Genomic DNA, 24,872 nt, shown 5'->3' with positions numbered 1-24,872 from the left:
AGCATATATGTTAGATCAAGTTTTCAAGCATATCACTGTATAATGATTAAGGTGTCAGGTCTTTAACTTGAAGTATTGGCAGTATTTCACCAGAAGATAAATTTAATATATTGTTTATTATCTATTAAGTCATTTTGTATATTTCCTTCTTATGAACTAGAAACCCTGGGATATATAGAAATTTGTTGCCTTAAGATAATACAGAGTTGAGTGCCTTTTCCTTTAGTAGGATGTCTCATCAGTGATGTATAATGGAAAAAATGTACGTGGTGCTTGGGGTTATAACACTTGGGATTTCAAAGTTTCTTTCCAGAATTTACCAGCTGTTTGATCTTGGGCAAGTCATTTATTAGTTTGTTCATTCAGGCATTCTATAAAGATGGGTTGTGCAAACACTGTTGCCTTGAGCCATCTTTCAAAGTGATATATTTATACAAAAATGAGAAATTCTTCATCATTTCTATACTCTGAGCCTCAGCTATTTTGTGTATAAAAATGGTATTATGTGCTTTATTCAGTCAGTCATTCATCCAGTCAAAAAGTATTTATTGAGCTCCTACTGTGTGGCAAGCTGTTCTAGAGAGTGATGGGAGGTGTTCACCCTTTATTGGGCTCTTGACAACATTGTTCTTTTATCTTCTTTGGATTTAGGGTTGGGTAAAACTTCCAGCTATTACTAATCCCTGTGCTTCCCTATTCTCCTGGATCCATGGAACCATCGGTACCTCTGTAAAGCATCCTTGTATTAATTGCTCTTTTATGATGTTTTTGAGTTTGCCATTTGTTTCCGGGTGGAACTTTCACTGATTTAGACAGTTAGGGAAGGTCTGTTTGAGATTTTGATACTTAAACTGAGATCTGATGGAGTGAGTTAATTAGGAGGATGTATAGGAAATGAGTATTCTGAGAAGCATGAAAAGCATGTGTAAACATGACCCTAAGATAGGCGTCATATTTGGACTGTTTTTGGAACAACAGTGGGGTCAGTGTGACTGGGCGGCATGAGAGAGTTGGATAATGGAAAAAGGATGATATCAGAGAGATGGCCGGATCACTACAAGACATTGCAGGACATGGTAATAAATTTGTGTTTTATTCTAGGATTAATGGAAACCTCCCTGGGGGTTTGGATCAGAGGAGGAATCTGACGTAACTTACATTTTGAATGGATAGTCCTGACTGCTGTGTGGAGAATACGTGGGGGAAAGAAGAGACATGGACAGATGTAGAGACAACAGTTAAGCTATTTCTTTAGTCAAGGGAGAAATATTGATACGGTCCAATGAAATAGGATGGTCGGAATGTATGTGGTAAGGAATAGTCAAAGTCAAGCCATTTTTTATTTTTTACTTAATTATTAAAAAAATTTTTTTAATCTTCATTTATTTTTGAGAGAGACAGAGTGGGAGTCTCTGGGGAAGGGGCGGAGAGAGAGGGAGACAGAATTGGAAGTAGGCTCCAGGTTCTGAGCTGTCAGCACAAAGCCTGATGCTGGGCTCGAAATCACAAACCGTGAGATCATGGCCTGAGCTGAAGTTGGATGCTCAACCAACTGAGCCACCCAGGCACCCCAAGCCATTTTTTAAAGATAGAATTGGCAGGATTTGCTGAGAAGCTGGGTGAAAGGTGATGTGAAGATGGAGAGCACCGGGACAGGAACTTAATTTGCGGGAGGGGTAGAAGTGGGAATCAAGTTTGACTTTGCATTATTAAATTTTAAATGGCTATAATACATCCAAGTGGAGATCAGAGTAGGCAGTGTGCATCTCAGAGGATAAGTTGAAACTGAATATGTAATTTCCTAATTCATCAGCATACATGATATTTAAAGCCATGGTAGCCAGTACAATCATATAGAGGGTGAAACTAAATGGAAACCACGAGGAAAAGTATTTGAAGGAAGATGGAGCCGTCAGCTTTGTCCGTGTGGCTTAAAGATCAAGGAAGGTGATGATGAACGTTGACCAATGATTCAGCCAACTGGATGTCAATGGCAGCCTTAATAAGAGGGTTGCAGTGATCCAGTGGGGACAAACCTGCATGAAGAGAGAATGGGAGATGAGGGACATTCGAGAAATTTTTCTGTAAAAAGGTTGAGAGAAATGCTTAATTTTGATATTTTGAATATATAAATTTTGTAAGCTTCTCTACAAACATAAAATACCCTGTTAAGTGTTTTTAAATACCTTGGCACAAATTATAAATATAATCATCCAGTGAAAATGGTTGATATCTTTTTTTTATTGATTTCACTATACTGATAGACTTTTGATAGATTATTTTAATGCACTCTGTATTGCTACTGAATCACTTTCCCTCAAACAATTTCTAAAATGGTCCCAAATTTTAAATATGTATAAACCAAAATTTAAAATATCAGTAGCTGATAACAATATTACAATGTTTTAAGTATTTTTATATTATGTAAAGTGATTTTTTAGAAGTGTGCAACTTGAAAATTTGATATTAATTTAAATGCAACTCTCAGATTTCGAGATAGTCTGGGTTTATGGCATGTGCAGTATTAGATTCAGTGTGTTATTTAGAATTTAATTTTCTTCATTTTTAACGTATTTGATACCCAAGCTATTTTAACATCTTTTCTTTGACCATACCTGGCTGATCCACTCTTTAGGGATAAAAATAAGGATATGGCAGTAGCCCTGAGGGAGACCTCAATCCCAAAATCTTTTTTTTTCCCACCTGTATGCAGGGGAAGCAAGACTTAAACAGCGAACTTAAATGATGTGCACTGAAAACCACATGATTAATCCCTAAGCTCCATTATTCAAAGTGTCTGTCAAGGGGGAAAATATGTCAACTCTTGGAGAAGGAGTCACGGGGAGGAGGGTGCAGCTGGGTAACCAACAGCATCAGTGCAGCACAGTGTGGAGTTTATTTAACCTGTCCTGATGCGATCCTCGGTGTCCAGGCTGCCCTCAAATCTTACACTTCTTGGAGCCCTGACACTAATTGCTGCTCTTGCAGCTCAACCTTCCCAAGACTTGAGACTTCTGATTCATAAGCCAGCCTTGGCTGACCTAGGAGCAGAGCTCTCCTGCATTAGACGAGGCTGCCTTTACATGGCTTGTGTCAAGGACTAATAATGTCTCTTAGGTATTTGACACCTTGCAGGACAAGTGAAACTTTCATGATCTAAAATCGTGTTAAGAGATAAAATTGTTTGTATAGTGAAGGATCCTAGTCAGCAGATGATAGCAACACATATAGCGGAGGCGATGTCATACGGGTGTTTAGCAGCAATGGTACCTGAGCGGCAGCATGTGGGCAGGCACTAGGCTGGCTTGGCATCTTTTTATAAGTTCAACCGGGAAACAAGTCAAATGTATTGAAAGAGTCTGTTGCATACACAGCATGACCAAGGTCACCATGGTGTTAGCTCTCTCCATATCCCTCAGAGGGTCAGGACTTGGTGAGACAGGTGGGGTGCTTAGGGCACAAACCTTGAGGAGTCACTGACTCCTAGGATTGTACAGATGCCAACGCTGCTCTTGTAGGCACCTGTAAGAATCAGGTGCCTAAAGGATAAAATTTAAGGAGGCACTCACTGCCAGGATCCTGCACCTGCAGGGTCAGGTCAGTACTTGTATGACCCTTGGAACGAATGCCTCCTTAAATTGTGTGCCCTAAGAGAGGAAAGCATAAGAGACTGTTAAAAACTGAGAACAAACTGAGGGTTGATGGGGGGTGGGAGGGAGGGGAGGGTGGGTGATGGGTATTGAGGAGGGCACCTTTTGGGATGAGCACTGGGTGTTGTATGGAAACCAATTTGACAATAAATTTCATATATTGAAAAAAATAAAATTAAATTAAAAAAAAATTGTGTGCCCTAGACATATCAGTTACCTCACTCTTCCTGGCCTGGTCTCTTATCCCACAGGACAACACTAAATTGGGTGGACCAGATGACAGCAATAGTACGAGGAAGAGGCAACGGGGAGTAGCAAATTCCATAGTGCATCTAAGCAGTTTTACAGCTCGCAGGTGGATCTAGGTTGCGGAAGAATGAGGTGGAAAGTTCCCTGCCTCATTGGTGCCAGAGAGGCAAATGAGAAACAGCTGTATGGAAGCTCTTTCTAAGACTGCCTACCTTGTTATGTTCTCAGAAGGCTGGCAGGACATTCCAGTAAGAATTAGGCCAGCCTGTTGTTTAACTCTGCCTACATGGCCCATGTGGATATGTTCAAGGTAACCAGAATGCAAGGGTAAAGCTATTTCCCTATGGCTGGTATTAAAAAACACAGGTTTGCAGTCCTGCGAGTATGTTTGTAACACCACTTCCTGATAGCTATATGATATTGGGTAAGTTATATAAACTTTTAAAAAAAATTTTTTTAATGTTTATTCTTAGAGAGAGAGAGCAGGATAGGGCCAGAGAGGAAAGGAGACACAGAATTTGAAGCAGGTTCCAGGCTGTCAGCACAGACCCTGACATAGGGTTTGAACCCACGGACCATGAGATCAGGGCCAGAGCCGAAGTCAGATGCTCAATCAACTGAGCTACCCAGGCGCCCCAAGTTACATAAACTTTTTAACCTCTTAAATAAGAAAAGAAATAAGTACCTTATAAAGCTATAATAATGTTAATGTTTATAAAACATTTACATGGTATGTAATGTTTAAGTAGTAGATATTTTATTAGATGTAAATGAAGCTATTTAAGTGAACATGGTATGTAATATAGTTAAATAAATCCTGTAACTAGTTTTAAAAATCAGTTTGTTTTCAATGTTTTAGTGAAACAACATTATTATAATAGAAAGTTAACAAAGTTTCTAGGAAATCAATGTTTTTTACTTTTTGATGTACTTTTGTTATCTATATAGAAAGATATCTAAGTAACAAGATAGATGGATTTGTTAAGGATTTAAGTTATATTTTGCAAACTATTCAAGAACCATCAAAAAATGGACTCACTTTCAGTTCAGTGTTCCTCAAAAGATTTATTTATCTCACCTTTTAATTTTACAACATAAATGCATTCATGCACACTTACGCTCATTATTCACACCTGAAAAATTTATTTTTGCATCAACTGATAGATAAACTATAATTTTGGCATCTGTCCAAGTAGGAAACTTTTTTCTAATTTATACTCAAAACAGCACATAAGCTCAAAAAATCATTTTTTCAATTAAATGAATAAACAGTAAGAATGTGCATCTGTACTCTGTTTAGAGTCATGAGTTCCTAGTGTGCTTTAATTCAACATGTTAAAAATCATAAATACCAATGCCTTTGAATTCATCTTCTAAATTCTTTTGCTTAATTTTTCTGAAGATGATAACTATCATGAAAGGCTTAAAATTTTAGAAATGTGAAAATTTGCTCAACTTATCTAAGATAGCAAGAAATCTTCATATCTATGATACCAAGAAATCTTCAGATATAATTACAAAAAACATGACAATGCAGGGGTGCCAGGGTGGCTCAATTGGTTAAGTGTCTGACTTCCACTCAGGTCATGATCTCACGGTTCGTGAGTCTGAGCCCCGCATGGGGCTCTGTACTTGACAGCTTGGAGCCTGCAGCCTGCTTCAGATTCTGTGTCTCCCCCCCTCTCCACCCCTACCCCACTTGCACTCTGTCTCTCTCTCTCTCCCAAAAATAAATAAATGTTAAAAAAAATTAAAAAGAATAAAAAAATTAAAAAATGGCAATGCATTAAATAAATGGCTAAACTACTTTGAATCTGAATCAGTTTCTCTGTTACCTCTCTGATAATGACATCAGAAATGTTTATCTTTAATGTACTTTATATGTATGTCTATTTAGAAAGGCATATATTAACTCAAAATGTACTTAACGTTATTTTCTTTCATTTTAAATGTACTTAGAAATAACTTTTAATATGAATAGAACTTTGTTTTTTGTCATGGTCATAACAGGTGTGTTTATAAACAGTGCAATGGCTGTGTGTGTTTTTTTTTTCTATTTATCTAGTATTTTAGCTACTTTACTACCTAATTTTGTCAGTTCATTCCATGAAATTCTAAAACAGTTTTAAAAGTTATATTTTACCTTTAGATTAAAAATGTTTGCCAGTTTATAAATGTTTCATACTTTACTTTTATTATCTAAGGACATAAGATTACTTAAATGATTTAATGATAACGTTAAAGAACTTGTTAGATCAAATAATTTAAATGATTTGATTGTTTATGGTGTACATGGTAGTGAAATAAAGAACTTCAGCAAGACAGAAAGGGAGAGCCTTTTACAATAGACTTAACAATGCAGGCATATTAATTGGGATCTTCCTGTTTTTGAGAGGCAGAAATTTAAAGTTGCAGGCAGGAGAACATGTAGTTTCAAATGTGGCCCAAATGATAGAATCAAGGACTTGGACCCTACCATTATATCTTTCTAAATCCACATTGCCTTAATTTTCCATAAGACTTCTATCTCATTGGAAGCAGTCTTTCTAAAGCCTCTTTTGGAGCTAGAGTGAGGGAGAGGAAGTTCCTCAAAGGGATGCTGACTATGGAAAAATATGATATACAATATATTTGTTACAGTGAAGACAACTTAATAATTTTCTTGGCAAGCATTCCTTGTGGTTGCCTTATCATTTATGGCCCTTGATAAAATATGCATGTAGAAATTCATCGCCCATTGAGTTCCTGTTCAAAGTCAGCTTCTTCTGATGGAAACTTCCATCACACCATTCCTTTCTTCCTTATCCTGCCTTTAATGTTGTCTAATGTTGTCATCACATGCTTATTTCAGCCCCTTGTTTTTGTTTTGTTTTGTTTTTGTTAGGACTCCCTATTTTTGAGATACTAGGGAAATAATGTGATTAAGTCACGCATGAATTTGTAGCATAAATCTTCTTAATGGTATAAAGGAATCAGCTATTTCTCTGATCACAGGTATTTAATTTTCTCTTCCTTCAATCTTGACTCCATTCTCTTTCATCTTTGATTTCTTACTGTAACTGTATTTCCCAGGTTCCTTATCCCTATCCTTTCAACTAGATGCAGACAGATAAGTGACCAGGGTCACAACCAAGAAACTTTTTATGAAGTTTTTATGAATAACTCTTCAGTGGAGCCCCAGACTCCTATCCAGCCCCCTTTGAGCAGAGAGTTTTGGTTTTGTTTTTTCACTGGGGGGACTGGGGTATGATTTAAAACTACAATGGTTGCAAGCATTAAAATCCTGAGAGGTTTTAGTTAAAAATCCAGAATTCTAGCTTTTGAAAAAGTCACATGGTTAGTAACCCTGGAAGCAAAGTCCGGCAACCAAGGTGGAGCTGTATTCGTACCTATAAACAGGCACATGCTCTCCAGTTTGTCGCAGTCACCTGTTTCTCCGTTTATGATACCTTTGACAATATAATCATTACTCAGGCATGATCTTCTGCGGTTACTGATCCAAGATTCGAAATCAGACCTTGTAGAAGAATAGCTAGTCTTTTTAAAAAATATTTTTATCTTCCAAGTACAGTAATAGAGTAGACTATACATAATTAAAATTTTTATAGGTTCAGCGTTTTCCATGGGATTTGTATTCTTGCAAATAATATGTTAAATTGCAGTTTTGTTAAAATTACTTTTTTTTTGTTCTGTCCTCATTTCAACACCTTAGAGAACAAAACATTTGCTTTCCTACCTAGAGCCTAACCTTTTTTTTTTTTTTTTTTCATATTTCAAGACTTGTCTATGTACATTTTTTTTTTCTTTTTACAGAGTGTGCAGAATTAGAGGAAATATCTAGATTTTTAGATACAGGTTATTTGTATAATGTATGTATGCAAGACTGTCTGAAAACAAAACAAAGAAAACAAATGTAGCTGTGTGCCCTAACTTAGTAGCTAAAGAAAATATTATACTATGGGTTTGGGAAATTCTCCATGCTGTTGAGTAGCATTTTACAATCAACACCTCTCCCCTTTTCAGGATATCGAATCCCTAACAGGAGGGCTGACTGGTTCTAAGGGGGCTGATCCACCGGTAAGTTAGATTCTTCATTAAATTTAACTATTGACAAATTGAATTATGTACACACCAGATCATGAGATAGTTACTTGTATACAATTTGTGATATAGATACCTTTTGGAAATCTGTAGTTATTGCATAACTAATACAAAAGTGTGAACTGATTTGAGGTGTTGTTTGCTATTTTTAAAAGTTTTAAGATCTCATAAAATTATCTCCATGTACTGACTTTAAAAATAAGAGTAAAATCTTCATTAGAATGTGTAAATACTTTACGTCCTATGGCCTACGCCAAAACTTTTGGAACATGAGGGGAGGTTTTACCATTCTAAATATGAATGTATGATTTGGGTTGCAATATATTTTCTAGTTACTGAGAAAAATTATTGTATCAGCCCATTTTATCAACAGTGTTCATTTGTGATATTGCTGTTTCTTTTCTACTTTATCTGGGAAGCTTCTGGAAAATTAGAAAAAGTGCTCTAAAGTTTTAAAGGATTATTATTTGTAAGCAATAAGAAGAGATTGATAGTCTAGTATTGGAATATCTTGGTACTTTCTGTGATATCTGCTTTCAGAAACTATTGATTAAGATAATGTTTATGTGATTCCATGTTTGAAGTACAAACATGAGTTTGTGGTGTATATCTTAAGTAATAAGATTCAATCTGTTTCAACAGAGAATCAATGCATAAATTTCTATCACTGTTTACTTTTCACTTGGCACTGTGAGGTTTAATGCAGAACACACAGAACCTACTCTCATCAATTTTATCTATACTTCCTCTAGGTCTCTAGGATCTAGGTGGAGTGCATAATCACATTAAAACATCAGTGAGGTGTTCAAAGACAACTTTGAACGGCACCTCTTTCTCTCCTGTGTCCCTCATGTGTCCATGATGTTGTCTGATCTTCATCAAATTACTCCTAAAGTAGGCTAAACAACATATTTTAGTCCTATCCCTTCCTTTTTTTTCAGTGTCTGAATTTATGTGGGAAAAAATGTATTGTCTTCAGGTATCTTATATTTAGTCCCTGAACCTATTACATTACAGTATAAAGCAAGATGAAATGTAAGTCAGCCAGCGAGTATATTGTGACAGGACTTACAGGCAGCCCTATATTCAAGTAGTGTAGGTGAATGTTTATGTGATGTAATTTCAGCCTGCTGCTTAGCATGGTGTTTTACATAGCACTCAAATTTTATTAGGAGAGTAAACCCATTTCGTTCCAAATCGCACCCTCATAGGTCTACTGATTCTTAAAAGAATTCCACAATTAGAGATTAGTCGGTTTTAAAAGGATTTGTCCCTGGCTCAAATAAAAATTAAACACCTCTTTTCTGCAAGGGGTGATTAAAATCTTATTCATTATTTATATGTTAAAATAAGTTAAGCATGTCCTTTCAAGAAAACATTTTCCAAATATGGAAAATTGAGTGGGCTTAAAGCCTAGTTGTTGAAAGAAGCTCCTTGCAGGGAAAAAAGATCACAGAAAGAAATGATGGTGTACAGAAGGCAAGCCTCATCAACTTCATTCCCAGTTGCTAAAAGTGAAGTGTGTGTGTGTGTGTGTGTGTGTGTGTGTAGTTTATAATATTGTGAAGATAGATGTTCCCTCTTGGCCGTGCCCTACCATGATGTTGGATATTTTATACTGCTGCCTGTATTTTCAGAAATTCAATGAATATGCCTATTTTTTACCTTTTTGTAGAATGGAAAACATGCAGATTTTAGAGTACATAATAGCTTAGGCAATCTAATTAGGGGTTAACACTACACATAAATTTAGTACCCCCCCCCATTGTTAAAGATTTATCTAGAATATATTACTGGATGCTATATAATAAAATCATTTTTGGTCCCATATAAACCTTATATAGGACAGTCTAAGCAGAGGTGAAATGGTAATAGTATCTAGTGTTACTTCAGTCATTTAAGAGTAAGACTTTGAATGGAGTTGTTGTTCTTGCCCCCAAGTTAGAAAACTGAAAGTCAGATTATATTAATTATAACCTAAACCCATTTGAAGTTTTATATAACTTTCCCTTTCTCTAAAAAACATCTTTATAATAGGTCATCTAAACACTATTGTCCATTTCTAAAGTTATGTCTTTTGCATAAGTGTTTACAATATATTACCAAAATCATTCAACAATGAAATTTTTATTGGTAAGAAATTCAAGGTCCTTTACTTCCCCCTCATTATACAGAATGTATAAAGTGCTGAATGAATGGCGTCTTACAATACCATCACAATGGTGCAGAGCTGTGAAATAATTTCTTTACCAGTATAACAGAAATCTCAGGGATATTTTTAAATGTGTTATATTAAAAAATTGTAATTTTTTTCTCTGGGTATGCATGTATTATTTCTGAAGCATGGGAAAAAAGTGAAGTTTATATTATCTTAAATAGTATACATGTACAAAAAGTTGTGTACATTTGTAAATGTAATTATAAATAAGTTTGCATACCTGGAAAGAATAAATTTGAGGAAGTCCAAGAATATAGTTTACATTAATATTTTTAACAATAAATGTTAGCAAGTTTCTTTTTGAAAATTCAAGCAGTCTCAGTTTCAATACTGATAATGAATGGGAGTATCATTCATTTATGATTTTCAGGAGCAATTCAAGTTTTATGATGGCTTTCTTTCTCTGAAAAGGATTTCAAGAGGATTTTTTTTTAATTCAGAAACTGAAAATTAATTGATTCAGTAGATAGAATTTACAGATTTTTCTAAATCACAGTTATTTTTAAGAACTCTTCTATCATTGAGAAATGTATTAATAGTTTAATATTACCTTGAAACTGCTTTTGAAAAACTGTATCGGACATAGTCTACATTTAGCATATGTTTTTCATTCACAAAAATTGGATCACAAGTTAACTTCCAGTGTAAAAACATAACATATATTTACATATAAAAATAAAGTGAAAGAAAATGTATAATTAAAATCTAAAGGGTAAAAATATCATTAAGTTAAATAGTGCTTTTTATATACCATTTGCCATAGTGTTTTAATTATTTTTCTTGGTTTTATTTAAATTCCAGTGTAATTAATATACAGTTTATGTTTCAGATATATAGTGATTCCACATTTCCATACAACGCCCAGTTCTCATCACAACAAGTGCCCTCCTTAATCCCCATCAATTTCACCCATCTCCACCCCTACCTTCCCCCTGGTAACGAGCAGTTTGTTCTCTATAGTTTGTTCTCTATAGTCTATATAGTCTGTTTTTTGATTTGCCTCTCTCTCGTTTTTTCCCTTTGCTCATTTGTTGTTTTTTAAGTTCCACATATGAGTAAAATCAAATGAATTTATCTTTCTCTGACTGACTTACTTTGCTTAACATACTTTCTAGCTCCATCCATGTCATTGCAAACGGCAAGATTTCATTTTCTTGTATAGCTAAGTAATATTCCTCTGTGTGTGTGTGTGTGTGTGTGTGTGTGTATACCCCATGTCTTTTTTTTCCTAATGTTAATTTATTTTTATTTTTATCTTTTTAATACAATTTATTGTCAAATTGGCTTCCATACAACACCCAGTGCTCATCCCAACAAGTGCCCTCCTCAGTGCCCATCACCCACTTTCCCCTCTCCCCCACCACCCATCAACCCTCAGTTTGTTCTCTGTATTTAAGACTCTCTTATGGTTTGCTTCCCACCATCTGTTTTGTACTTTTTTCCCCCCTTTCCTTCCCCCATGTTCTTCTGTTAAATTTCTCAAGGTTCACATATGAGTGAAAACATATGATATCTGTCTTTCTCTGAGTTATTTCACTTAGCATAATACCTCCAGTTCCATCCACATTACTGCAAATGGCAGGATTTCATTCTATCTCATTGCCAAGTAGTATTGCATTGTATATATAAACCACATCTTCTTTATCCATTCATCAGTTGATGAACATTTAGGGTCTTTCCATAATTTGGCTATTGTTGAAAGCGTTGCTATAAACATTGGGGCACAAGTGCGCCTATGCATCAGCACTCCTGTATCCCTTGGGTAAATTCCTAGCAGTGCTATTGCTGGGTCATAGGGTAGTTCTGTTTTTAATTTTTTGAGGAACCTCCACACTGTTTACCAGAGAGGCTGCACCAGTTTGCATTCCCACCAACAGTGCAAGAGGGTTCCTGTTTCTCCACATCCTCACCAGCATCTGTTGTTTCCTGAGTTGTTCATTTTAGCCACTCTGACCAGTGTAAGGTGGTATCTCATTGTGGCTTTGATTTGTATTTCCCTGATGATGAGTGATGTTGAGCATCATTTCATGTGTCTGTTGGCCATCTGGATGTCTTCTTTCGAAAAGTGTCTATTCATGTCTTTTGCCCATTTCTTCACTGGATTATTTGTTTTTTGGGTGTGGAGTTTGGTGAGTTCTTTATAAATTTTGGATACTAGCCCTTTATCCGATATGTCATTTGCAAATATCTTTTCCCATTCCATCAGTTGCCTTTTGGTTTTGTTGATTGTTTCCTTTGCAGTCCAGAAGCTTTTTATCTTGATGAGGTCCCAATATTCATTTTTGCTTTTAATTCCCTTGCCATTGGAGATGTGTTGAGTAAGAAATTGCTGCGACTGAGGTCAAAGAGGTTGTTGCCTGCTTTCTCCTCTAGGGTTTTGAAGGTTTCCTGTCTCACATTCAGGTCTTTCATCCATTTTGAGTTTATTTTTGTGTATGGTGTAAGAAAGTGATCTAGTTTCATTCTTCTGCATGTTGCTTTTCAGTTTTCCCTGCACCATTTGCTAAAGAGACTGTCTTTTTTTCCATTGGATACTCTTTCCTGCTTTGTCAAAGATTAGTTGGTCATACGTATGTGGGTCCAATTCTGAGTTGTCTATTCTATTCCACTGGTCTATGTGTCTGTTTTTGTGCCAATACCATACAGTCTTGATGATTAGCTTTGTAGTAGAGGCTAAAGTCTGGAATTGTGATGCCTCCTGCTTTGGTCTTCTTCAGTGTTACTTTCACTATTTGTATCCCACATCTTCTTTATCCATTCATCAATTGATAGACACTTGGGCTGTTTTCATAATTTGGCTGTTGTAGATAATGCTGCTATAAACATCAGGAAGTATATAGAAATACAAGTCTACCTTAAGAAGCAAGAAATATCTCAAATAAATAACCTAATATTACATCTAAAGGAGCCAGAAGAGGAACAACAAATGAAGCCTAAAGCTAGCCGAAGAAAGGAAATAAAGATTAGAGCAGAAATAAATGATATAGAAGCTAAAAAAAAAAAAAAAAAATAGAACAGATCAATGAAACCGGGAGTTGGTTCTTTGAAAAAAATAATAAAATTGCCAGAATAATTTGCCAGAATTATTAAAAAGGAAAGAGAAAGGACCCAAATAAATAAATCACAAATGAGAAAGGAAAAATAACAATCAACACTACAGAAATACAAAAACTCATAAGAGAATATTATGTAGAACTAAATGCCAGCAAATTGGATAACCTAGAAGTGGATAATTTCCTAGAAACATACAAACTACCAAAATTAAAACAGGAAGAAATAGAAAACTTGAACAGACCAATAAGTGGCAATAATAAAAGAAAATCTTCTAACGAATAAACAAAAGTCCAGGGCCAGATGGCTTCACAGGCAAATTCTACCAAGTATTTAAAGAAGAGTTACTACCTGCTCTCTCAAACTGTTCCAAAAAAATAGAAATAGAAGGAAGACTTCCAAACTCATTAGATGAAACCAGCATTACCCTGATACCAAAGCCAGGTAAAGACTCCACTAAAAAAGAAAACTATAGGCCATTATCCCCAATGAACATGGATGCAAAAATTCTCAATAAAACACTAACAAACTAAATTCAATAACGTTTAAAAAAATCATTCACCATGATCAAGTGGAATTTATTTATGAGTTGCAAGGGTGGTTCAATATTTTCAAATCAATCATTGTGTTATATCACATTAATAAGAGAAAGGGTAAGAACCATATGATCATTTTAATCGATGCAGATAAAGCATTTGACAAAGTACAACATCCATTCATGGTGTTTTAAAGTTTAAAAAAAAATATTAAAATGTCAAAATCTGATGAAATTTCTTATGACGGTGTCCAGGTGATCAGTTGTCAGACAATGTTTAGGAAGACCAGGGTAAGATCTAAACCACTCAGCTTTAGAGAGCCAAGAGGATTTTGGATACTGAAGACTGGGGCACAAAGCACAAATATTCCTAGACAGATGTTCTAGCTGCAGTTGGTATCTGGAGAGCTGTGGTATGTAGTCATGTGAAACCAGTATTGTGATGGATCACTGTCTAGCCCATGAGCCAGAGCCAGAGGTGTTGACCAGCCCCACTCAAGAACCAGGATTTGTCCCAGCCTATGGGCTAATTCTTTTTTTTTTTAACATTTTTTTTAACGTTTATTTATTTTTGAGACAGAGAGAGACAGAGCATGAACAGGGGAGGGTCAGAGAGAGGGAGACACAGAATCTGAAACAGGCTCCAGGCTCTGAGCTGTCAGCACAGAGTGCCTATGGGCTAATTCTAATCTGCAGCTAGAATTTAGTAGCTCAAGTTGGCCATAAAACTTAAGTTTAATGACAGCAGACCCATACAGACTAACATACACAAGAGGAAGGTTTCTCTTCTTAATTTGGTTTAAGAAATGTCTGATTATTAATTAGCTGTTTGCTTTCTTATCATTTTTGATTCTTTTTAAGGGTCAATATGGGCAAAATCTGATAGGGACAAACCCTAAACTACATGAAACACATTTTTGAACATATTTCACTGTAACATACACATTGGTTAAATGCGGAAATGTCATGATATTTCATAGTGCTAGTATCAGTGTTTGAATTAAGTCTACCTCATTGCCTCATCCAGAACTTATAGCAGTAAAACTGGGGCTATGCAGTCCCTTCCCTGTTTTTCTTTCTGTTTGTTACGTTGGAGTAACAGGATCTATAAATTTGCTTCTTACAGAACTTAGTTCTTTTCATTGTTCTGTTTCCTTTATCCAAATGCTAATGGTTCTTTTTATTTCTAAAGTATGGTGAATAAGTGGATGCCCATCTAAGCCATATCCTTGGGTTTGATATTTACACCATCCTAAACATTCTCTAGCTTTATTAATTTTCTCCACTAAAGAACCAGAATTGTACATTCCATATTTTGCTTTTTTCTGTTCTCATTTTAATATCTTCCTGATGGTTCTGAGCAATTTGGGTAAATACTCCATAGAATTAGAAACAGATTTATTTTCTTGAAGGTGGTGTTTAGACCAGGTTATATATTTTTCAAGTTCTGAATGGTCTTAAATTTTTAGTCTCCAAAACCAATTTTAATTTGATTATTCAAAAAATGCCAGTGTTCTACTTATTTGCTTCAAAAGATAAGAGAATAAAAAAAGTAAATCTGAATTGTGATATAATATAGTTTATTTCAACCTAGACTTTATATTGCTATATTACATACTTTAATTCTTCTCTTTATTTATTTGAAATTCAGTGTATATTTGAGTATACACTATGTGTTAGACATTCGTTTAGGTTTTGGAAATAGTGATGTACAACACACAGTCTCTCACTTCAGAATCTTATGATGTAGTGGAGTAGACAGGTTGGTAAAAACAATTCCAGTGTAAACTAAACACAGGATGAGATGAAAATGAGTAAGATAATTCATATAATCTGATTGTTAGAAGTGAAAGGGGCTGGAGAATCAAGGAAGGTGAATAGAAGAAAATACTGCCTAACTTAATAAGTATAGGATAAGTTGAAGTTTGCCAACTGAGGAGAGTGGGGCATGACATTTTAAGCAGAGGAAACAGTGTGTGTGCATAGGTCAAAAAAAGTGAAAATAACTTACTGTGGCTAGAGTATGAATAAGCTGGAGTGTTGGAGGTAATGGTGAAGATAAAAGGCTAGGTTAGGCCAGGGCAAGACATGAGAAATTTCATGGAAGGAATTTGTTCTCTATAGTAAGAACCATGAAAAACCATTAAAGTCTTTAAATAGGAGATCACTTAATCAGCTCTGTCAAACATTTTTTTTTTATTCCACTTGTAGAGTGATTTATAAAAGTCTAAAAAGCAAGAGAACAAGTGAAAGGCTCTTGCAGTCATCCAAAAGAAAGATAATAAAAATGATAACTGCAGCGTGTGTGTGTGTGTGTGTGCGTATCCCACTAAATTATAATACTAATAGAAGGCCATATCTCAAGAGAATGTCAACATTTTGAGTGAAACACTGAATGATTAATATGAACCTATAGAGTGGCAGTGAGAATGGAGAGGGATGGACCGATTGAGTTAGTAAGGACACAGTGAATACTCAAGAATAAGGGGTTGTTCAGAGAGGGGAGAATGAGACATACTGAGAACTTAAGGCTGACTATGTTTTGGCAGTTGAGTGAATGGAAGACAAGAATAGAGACAAGAATACCATGAGGTAGTGCACTTTTAGAGGGGGGATGATGAGTTCAGTTTGGACACATTAATTTGAGCTGACACAGTTGGGAATGTATGAATGATGTTGGAATTTCTAGGTGAGATCTCATTTAGAGCCATTGATTTGGACATGTAGAATAGTCAGTAATTGAAGCCATTGGAGTTGATGAAGTTACCTCCAAAAAAGGTATTCCAAGTGATGTTCATTGTAAACTTCAGAGGAAGAAAAGAATTTAAGTAATAATCAGAGGAAAGGGAAAGATCAGAGGGAAAGTAGGCCTCAAAAAAGAGCAGAGATGGGTGCAAGGAAGGAATACCAGGAAGCTGTGGAATCAAACATGCTAAAGTCAAGAGAAAGTGGTGATAAGGGTTACTAGCAGTTTCACGACGTTGAGAGTTCAAGGAGAACAGAGTGCCCGTTTTATTGAGCCACAGGAAGGTAAAGTGTTCTAGGTGAGAATAATTTAAATGGAATTAACTTGGGTAGAATCACATTTCCAGTGACCTGAACGATAAAATGGAAAAGAAGACTTGGATTCAGTGACTACAGAAAACATTCTCAAAGAGCTTGATTATGAAAAGTGGGAGGGAATAATATCTGATATAGGTTATGAGGTCGAGTGTGTTGAAACATATGGAAAGCACATCAAGCGGGAGGAGAATTTACTGAGGAAAGATAAATTAATTGATAGAGCACGAGGTGAGGCAAAAAAAGCAAGGACTCCAGCGCATATTATGGAGAAAGAGCAATGTGTCTACAAATGTGAAATGAGTGAGAAGGAAAAGATTGTTTTCAGAAATATGTTTCTCAAAAACATTCACAGGTGGAGGTCTTAAGAAGTTGAAAGTTTCCATTTAATAGCTTTTATTTTCCTCACAAAGTATAAAGGTGCTAATTAGCTGATAGTAGCAGGGAAGAAAATAGAATAAGGAATTTCAGGAATACAGAGATTTATCTAGCCATTATGGATTATGGGAGAACTATGTAAATCACAGATGGATTACTGGAAAGTGTTAGGGGTCCACATGTGGTTTTAGGCAGTGAATTTGTAATGATTTTAAGTGACTCAAAGGTGTGTTTTCAAAACAGTGCTCAGGTGTTGGAGGGGAGAATGCCTGCAAGCATTTTAATTTCAGGTTGCTCTGCCAGACCATTGCTATGGAAGGGCAATGGGGCAAGATAATGGAGAATGTTAGCAAAGATGCCGTACAGTCTAAGCTGAATAAGAATTGCAGTGGAGATAGGAAGAAATTGATAAAACAAGAGGATTCAAAGTTCTTAATAAATTTGAAAAATAGTTGCAGTGGGTGTAGGGAAAAGGATAAAAGGTAATGGTGAGAGAGTAAGATGCTTGATTTAAGCATTTCAGGACCCAAACATTGCCAGGTCTAATAAGATCCAGGTTGTGGTCATGGGAATGGGTGAAGTGCAGAGGGAATGAGGCTCACTGAGTTTGAGGATGCCAAGACAATGAGGGACCAGTGTAGGATGATCATTTCTGTGAATCCTGCAATCTTTCTTACTACATTCATTCCCTTGATAATCCCAACCTATTTTACAGCTTAAGTGGCATCTAGGAACTGATAACTGAATAATTTACATTTCTACACTGGATAACTTTCCTGAACTTTAGACTTGTGTATCCAACTAAATGTTTGACATATTGTCTTATACACTCAAAAAAGGAATTTAAAGCATGACAAATTAAAAATTGAGCTTCTGATCAGCTCTGTCGCTCTCTACAAATTTCCTGCAGTTTTCCCCATATCAGTTAATGGCTACTATTTCAAAAAAATCAAGACCTAGAGTCATTTTACAGGTTCTGTCTTCATAATTTATGTAGAATCCAACCAAGTCTCACTACCCCTAGAAAACTACCAGCCTTGTCAAAGCCATCATTCTTTCTCATATGCATATGCTCAGTGAACCAAGCAGGATAAGTTTGTTAAAGTCAGATCATGTCACATCTAGGCTTGAATCATTGTTGGCTTCCGATCAGATAAAAATTCCCAAAGCTAGTGAAGTAGCTTCTAAGACCCTTTATGACTTCTCTCATTACAGTGCCTCTAGGAACTCATCTACCTTTTTATTTTTCCAAAGGTCATTCCACTTTGGTTGTACTAATAATTTGCTACTCTTTACCCAGGCAAGCACTTGCTATTATTTCTTCTGGCTGCCATGCTCCTTCCCCAGATATCACCATGGCTTACTCCCTCATTTTCTTCACGTTTCCCTTAAAATGCTATTTGAACAGAGGGATCATCCGTGAACACCCAATATTCTTTTCCTTGCCTCTATGTGTTTACTGTTAGTGTTCTTCAACTAGAAAACAAAGTATATGGTTAGGGTCTTTGTCTCTTTTGTTCAGTATAACATCCAAAGATCTAGAAATAAAATCTGTTATATGAATTCTTCAATATAGATTTGCTGAATGAATAAGTAAGAACAAACACATTTTAGGCACATGATTTATATGATTACATTTGTGTGCTTAAAATGATTACTAGAATACTGCACGGAGAAAGAGATTAAGAATGTTATAAAAATTCTGTAATGAGATTACACAGTTATACTATGATAGTGGTAGTAAGAATTAAAATAGCAGAGAGTTAAAACCTTAAAAAGAACAATATTGGTAGAACTTTTTGGTGGGGAAGGAAGTGAGACTCATGGATAAATTAAAAAATTGGCCACTGGGAAAAAAAATAACAGCAATATAAAACCAGAAGGATATATGTTTGGATACTGTGTATCTTATTTATCTTGTTTACTATCACTATATAATAATTCCCCTTGAAAGGAGAATGCTTCTGTCTGGCTTATAGCCACATTTTCAATGCTTTGAACATAGTGGGCCTTCAGTAAGCGTTTAATGATCAAATGAATGAAGCAAGAGTAGTAACGCTAAAGGGTCTTCAGAAGGTGAAACTGTGAACCAAGTATTGCAAACTTCAGTATAAGGGAGGAAAAAAAGGAGACGTAGTATAAAAGATAAAAAAAAAAAAAAAAAAGAAACTTCCATTGTTGATTCAAAATACTACTTTAAGCTCCAAAACATATACTACTAATGATAAATATCCCCACATTCTATGGAGAATGCTAGACATACTCACCACAGACTTACTAAGTAATAATTACAGTAATATCAGTCCTGCCACTGTGATTCTTGAGAGATGACCAGAAAGGAGTCAGCAAAATTTCAGCTGTAGGGAGTGCTACAGGGTTTTTACCCTGTGAAAGAGAGAAGAGTGTGCTTCTCCTAAATCAAATGAGCCCAAAACAGTGACTCAAAGAAGGACCCAGTGGCATCTGCATGTTTGGATATTTATTCAGTAGCTAAATCAGTATGTGGTTTCATGGAATAGATGTAAAGTAAGGAGGGAAAGAAATTAATGTGTATCACTTGGATGCATAACCATTAAATTAGATATTTGCTTCCTGTCTAGTAAACTTGAATGGCAGAAGCATGATTAGAGCTATCCTAAGTCAGGGCAATGGAAAGGGGTCTTAATAGGAGTGGCTGTTACAACTAGAGTTTGTTGTGTCAAAGATGCATGAGCTTCTCATGGACCAGGTTGATGAGGTAGAAGGATAATGGAACCTTCCTAAGATGGCTACTTTCTACCACAATGGGACCCAGTATTAAGAATTAAAAGAATGTCACATATTCTGCCAAAGATAGAAGCTGGGATATGAGGGGAGGCAAGTGGTTAGTCATGAAGCAAATAACAAAATGCCTGTGTCAATGAACTGTGTAGCATGGGACATCCCCATGGGAGGATGTCCAGGGAATTCCCTAATGAATCCCAGTTTAAAATTTTAATATTTAGGCACCTGGCTTATATAAGTCACCAATCATATAAGACTTGGTCTATTTTTGTCTATTATCCCTTTCATACCCCTGTCCTAACCTAGAAGGAAGGTCTGTGAAAAAGAAGATAGGTGAAAAAAAAAAAAAAAAAAGAATCATTTCCCTCTTCCCAATATGAGTTTCTCACTCCTAAATCGGACTGATCAATTGAGTTGAATAAGAAAAAAAAGTTAGAGAGGGAGGGAACCAAACCATAAGAGACTCTTAAAAACTGAGAATAAACTGAGGGTTGATGGGGGGAGGGAGGGAGGGGAAAGTGGGTGATGGGCAATGAGGAGGGCACCTGTTGGGATGAGCATTGGGTGTTGTATGGAAACAAATTTGATAATAAATTTCAGGAAAAGAAAAAAAAATAAAGTATTCAAAATGAAACAAACAAAAAAAAGAAACTAAAGTTTTGATACAGTCTTAAAATCCAAAATAAGACTTTTCTTATAAGGAATATGCTCAAGCTGAAGGAGTTAGACATAAGGAGGGAATATATGACAAAGCTTATTTAATGGCAAGGATGGATGAAAAATGAAGTTGGTATTTATTTAGATCTGTTACCTGTATGCAGTTACTCATTTAAATTGAATTCAGCTCATTAAATAAAGTCATTTATATTGTGGAAAGACCATGACATTTATAGCTATTAATGACAAGGAGGGGTGAAGCGAGGGGTTTACTCGAAGTGAAGATGGTTTTACTGGAGACTGGAGGAGTAATGGATTAGAAATTCTAATGGCTTTCAAGAAGGATGCCAACTTTACCTTCTGAAGTGAGCTGAGAAATTATGAACAGAATAATCTTAGTGCTACCCATGAAGCCATATAAATTCATTTCAGTTAAGATGAAGCGATGGTGATCTCCTTCAACAAAGTGATAAAATACACAGGAAAGATTATTTACTATAAAATAGGAATTTCAGAAGGCATGATGAAAAGTTTGAAGGGAAGAGTGGAAAGTAAGATAAAGAGCAAACAGAATACTACAGGATAAATATGCTAGAGAGACTTGGTGACTTAGAAAGGTTAACATTTTGTGTATCCCCTAAAGATGAAAAAAGTTAATAACTGGCAGGAAACGTTCTGTAATGATTCATACCAAGTGTACATATAGATGCTGCTCAGACTGTAATTTACAAAAAATAAACTCTCTCTTTTATATATATATATATATATATATAATGTATATGTAGACATAGTCTCTCTGTCTCTGTCTCTGTCTCCCTCTCTCTCCCTCCCTCCCTCCCTCTCTCTCTCTCTCTCTCTCTCTCTCTCTATACACACACACACACACACACACACACACACATATTCAGCAATGTAGTATACAAATTACATTTTTTGTAAATCTATACTTGAATTGTTTTGTAATCCATGAGAAAATAGCATAAGATGTAGTAATTTAGAGTGTGGGCTCTGGAAAATGGCCTCAATTTGAGTTTTGGCTCTGTCCCTTTTAGGTATGTGTAATCTTGACCAACTTATTTGAAGTTACTTACTTCATTGTGCTTCAGTTTCCTAAACTATACGATGAGGGTAAAAATATAATCTCTTTCACAGGGTGGTTATATTTTTTTTATTTTTTTAATGCTTATTTTATTTTATTTTATTTTTGAGAAAGAGAGAGAAAGACTGGGCGTGAGCAGGGAACGGGCAGAGAGAGAGGGAGACACAGAATCTGAAGCAGGCTCCAGGCTCTGAGCTGTCAGCACAAAGCCCGACGTGAGGCTTGAACTCACGAACCATGAGATTATGACCTGAGCCAAAGTTGGACACTTAACTGACTGAGCCACCCAGGTGCCCCCACAGGGTGGTTATATGTAATGAGATACCACATACAGAATGCTTCAGATAGTGTGTGGTATGTGCAGATCCTCAGTGTTTACCATCGTAATTTTTATATAAATGAAAGTCTTCATTAACTAATATGGAGTCATTGCAAAGAATTGGCTTAGAGTGTATGCTATATTTTAATTGGAGATGGAAAAGCAATAGTCTGTGTAAATTATTTTTAAATCAGTCCAACCCAATAATTTGATGAACTCCTAAGGATGTTCTTCTTAAGACGTGGGTATATACCAGGGTGGATAGGGAATAGGAAAGAAAGGAATCTGTTTCATTGCAATCAATTAATATTTTTAACTTGTCAGAAAAGGTAGTTAAAATATTGATGGCATGAATATGTAGCCAAAATGCTGAAAGTAGTTCAGATGCAGAAATTTTATCATGAGAGAAATGTGATTGTTAGCATATATGGTACCATGATTCCCATGCTCTGTTATTTCCTACTCATTAAGGCATTACTGATTAGAACTCTTTAAGTGAGCGTTTATATTTCAGCACGAACTACTCACTTATAAAGGGGACATTAGAATGTGGCTTCCTATATTCAAAAGCATGTGCTAAGTGTGAAAGTGAGAAAAGAGATGAATTATAGACTAACATCTGAAAGCTGGGTTTGGAATAATACTGAATGTAGGAAGCATTTATGAGGTCTTTCAGCATATTGTTTCACTAATGATTAATGTGATAAGAAATATTTTAGAAATGATTTCCCCAGTGTAGGTCATTATTTGAGAAGCTCGGGTAATGAAACAACTCCTTGTTGGAAATAGAGTCTTGGTATTTACTGTTAATTTTTAATTTTAAGAAAAAAGATTGTTGAAAAAAATTTGAGGGAAAACCAAAGTTTTTCATGTGAATGAAAAAGACAGAAGTAAAATAAATTATGAACTTACATTATTGCAAAGATACATTATTTTTGTTAATAATAATATTAAACATTGGAAGATATACTGATATATTCTGTTTTCTGATCATATGAAGTTCAATATAAATTAATGCACTTATCTTTGCTCTCCGAAATACCTTTTTCCAAAATAGTAATATAATTTCAACCACAGACATTGTACCTATTTATATTTTGTTCTTTTGTTCCTGCCTTCTTTTCTCTACTATTTATTTTTATTATATATAATGTGTTTATTTGTGTATATGTACATATGTATATTTTTATATATAACATATGTAAACACATATATAACATATATAACATATGTACTCATATATATTTATATATATATATATACTTTTCCTACAAAGAACAGATTTTTTAGTCTCTTGAGTTCTTAGCTAAATAAGAGGCTGGTTTCTAATTAGATTGTTATTATCTAACACAATAAAGTGGAACTATTTTTATTTTTGATCAAAGATACTTATAATTTAGGATGTTTTTCTGAAAAGACAGATGGACGAATACAGCTTTTTACATATAATTGCTCATTAAAATGTGAAAAATATAAAGTAAAAATAAAGGTTTATTTAGAAAGCATATCTGTAATGCCTGTTGTGTACTTAGTGCTATTCTAAGCACTTTAGAAAAAATATCAAGTCAGTGCAATAGATTTTTGCACTCTAACTGCTTAGCAATTGTTTCTTTTTAAAACATGTTTAATAAGTATAAAAAAGGGTATATAGATACATTATTATTTTTGTATTATATGGAAATAATTACGGGAAATGTGTTTTTGAGTATTTGATTTTCATTTTTTTGGAAGACTGTTTTGAAAGGTAAATGTTAAGCCAGGTCTTAAAGAGCTAATTTGCATTAAATTAAAACTTATTTTCTGGATGGAAGGAAATCATCCTCGTATCTAAAGTAGTTCAATTCTATATATAGGTTTTAGCAACTAATAAAGCTGGCTGCTGCAACTTGGTTTTTAGATATCCTTTTCAAAAGTGTGTGTGGGTTATTGTTTTTCTAGGAAGCCCCAGATAACCTCCACGTGCCTTGTAGTTTAAGAACTAAACATTGGTTCACCCTCAGTGAGACTAGGCTCCTGGATGATGCTTGCTGGCCATTCTGGAAAGTGGTTCTGATTGCCCCCAGGGGCCCTCCAAGAGGAAGGGTCTGGTGGGCAATTCAGCATAGTTTGAGGTGACAGGACCTGCTCAGATCCAAGGCTGCTGCTTTTGCTTTTCCAAGAATCCCAGTAAGGTGATGTTCTACCTTCTTTGGAAAGATGAAAAGGAGCTAGTTTTCTAAGAATTTACCCCCTTTACACTTGTGTTATTTATTAAAGTTTTACTGGTAGGAAATTGCAAACTCCTCTGGCCAAGATCTTCCCCTTTTCCCTCATTGGCCTCCAGGGGACAGGAGGCCGCCTGAAAGCTTGCTTGCCTTCTAGCCCTACAGCAGGAACTTGTGTCTCTGTGTGAAGGAACATTTATCTGGAAGGAAAACCACTTGCTCTGACTAGTCTTTATAACCAGATAAGTCTTTTTCAGATGCACACAGTCAGGGAACACGAACCAGCAAAATGCAAATGTTTGAAATTGCATGCATATCCTTCTTTCAGTTAATATTAATTATAACCAGGGCAGGAGCTTTAAAAAGGAATCTGCTGGTATATTCATAATAAGTTAAAGTTGAGATTCTGCAGAATTCTTACTTTCAGTTAAAGTCTATCTATGTTGCTTCAAGAACACTGTATGATAGGAATATGTCCTAAAGATTTTATGATAGGCTATTCAATTATTTTTCGAAAAGATATTTGAAGCTGTTGAAGTATATTTAGAAAATTATAAGCATTATGGAAGAGTGGAATGTTAAAATACC

The 24,872-nt window shown here is 35.4% G+C and overlaps 1 protein-coding gene across 1 annotated transcript in view; it reads left to right on the top strand.

The window, feature by feature from the left end:
• Positions 1–24,872, top strand: part of PPFIA2 (PTPRF interacting protein alpha 2) — a 481,896-nt gene that overhangs the window by 73,387 nt on the left and 383,637 nt on the right. Inside the window, exon 3 of the mRNA XM_042947254.1 lies at positions 7,923–7,976. Within this exon, the coding sequence (XP_042803188.1) occupies positions 7,923–7,976 (54 nt within the window). The remainder of the gene's footprint in view (positions 1–7,922; positions 7,977–24,872) is intronic.

This window comes from Panthera leo, chromosome B4 (genome assembly GCF_018350215.1).
Source record: "Panthera leo isolate Ple1 chromosome B4, P.leo_Ple1_pat1.1, whole genome shotgun sequence".
NCBI classification, from domain to species: domain Eukaryota; kingdom Metazoa; phylum Chordata; class Mammalia; order Carnivora; family Felidae; genus Panthera; species Panthera leo.
This window is presented reverse-complemented; position numbering and strand designations above follow the sequence as displayed.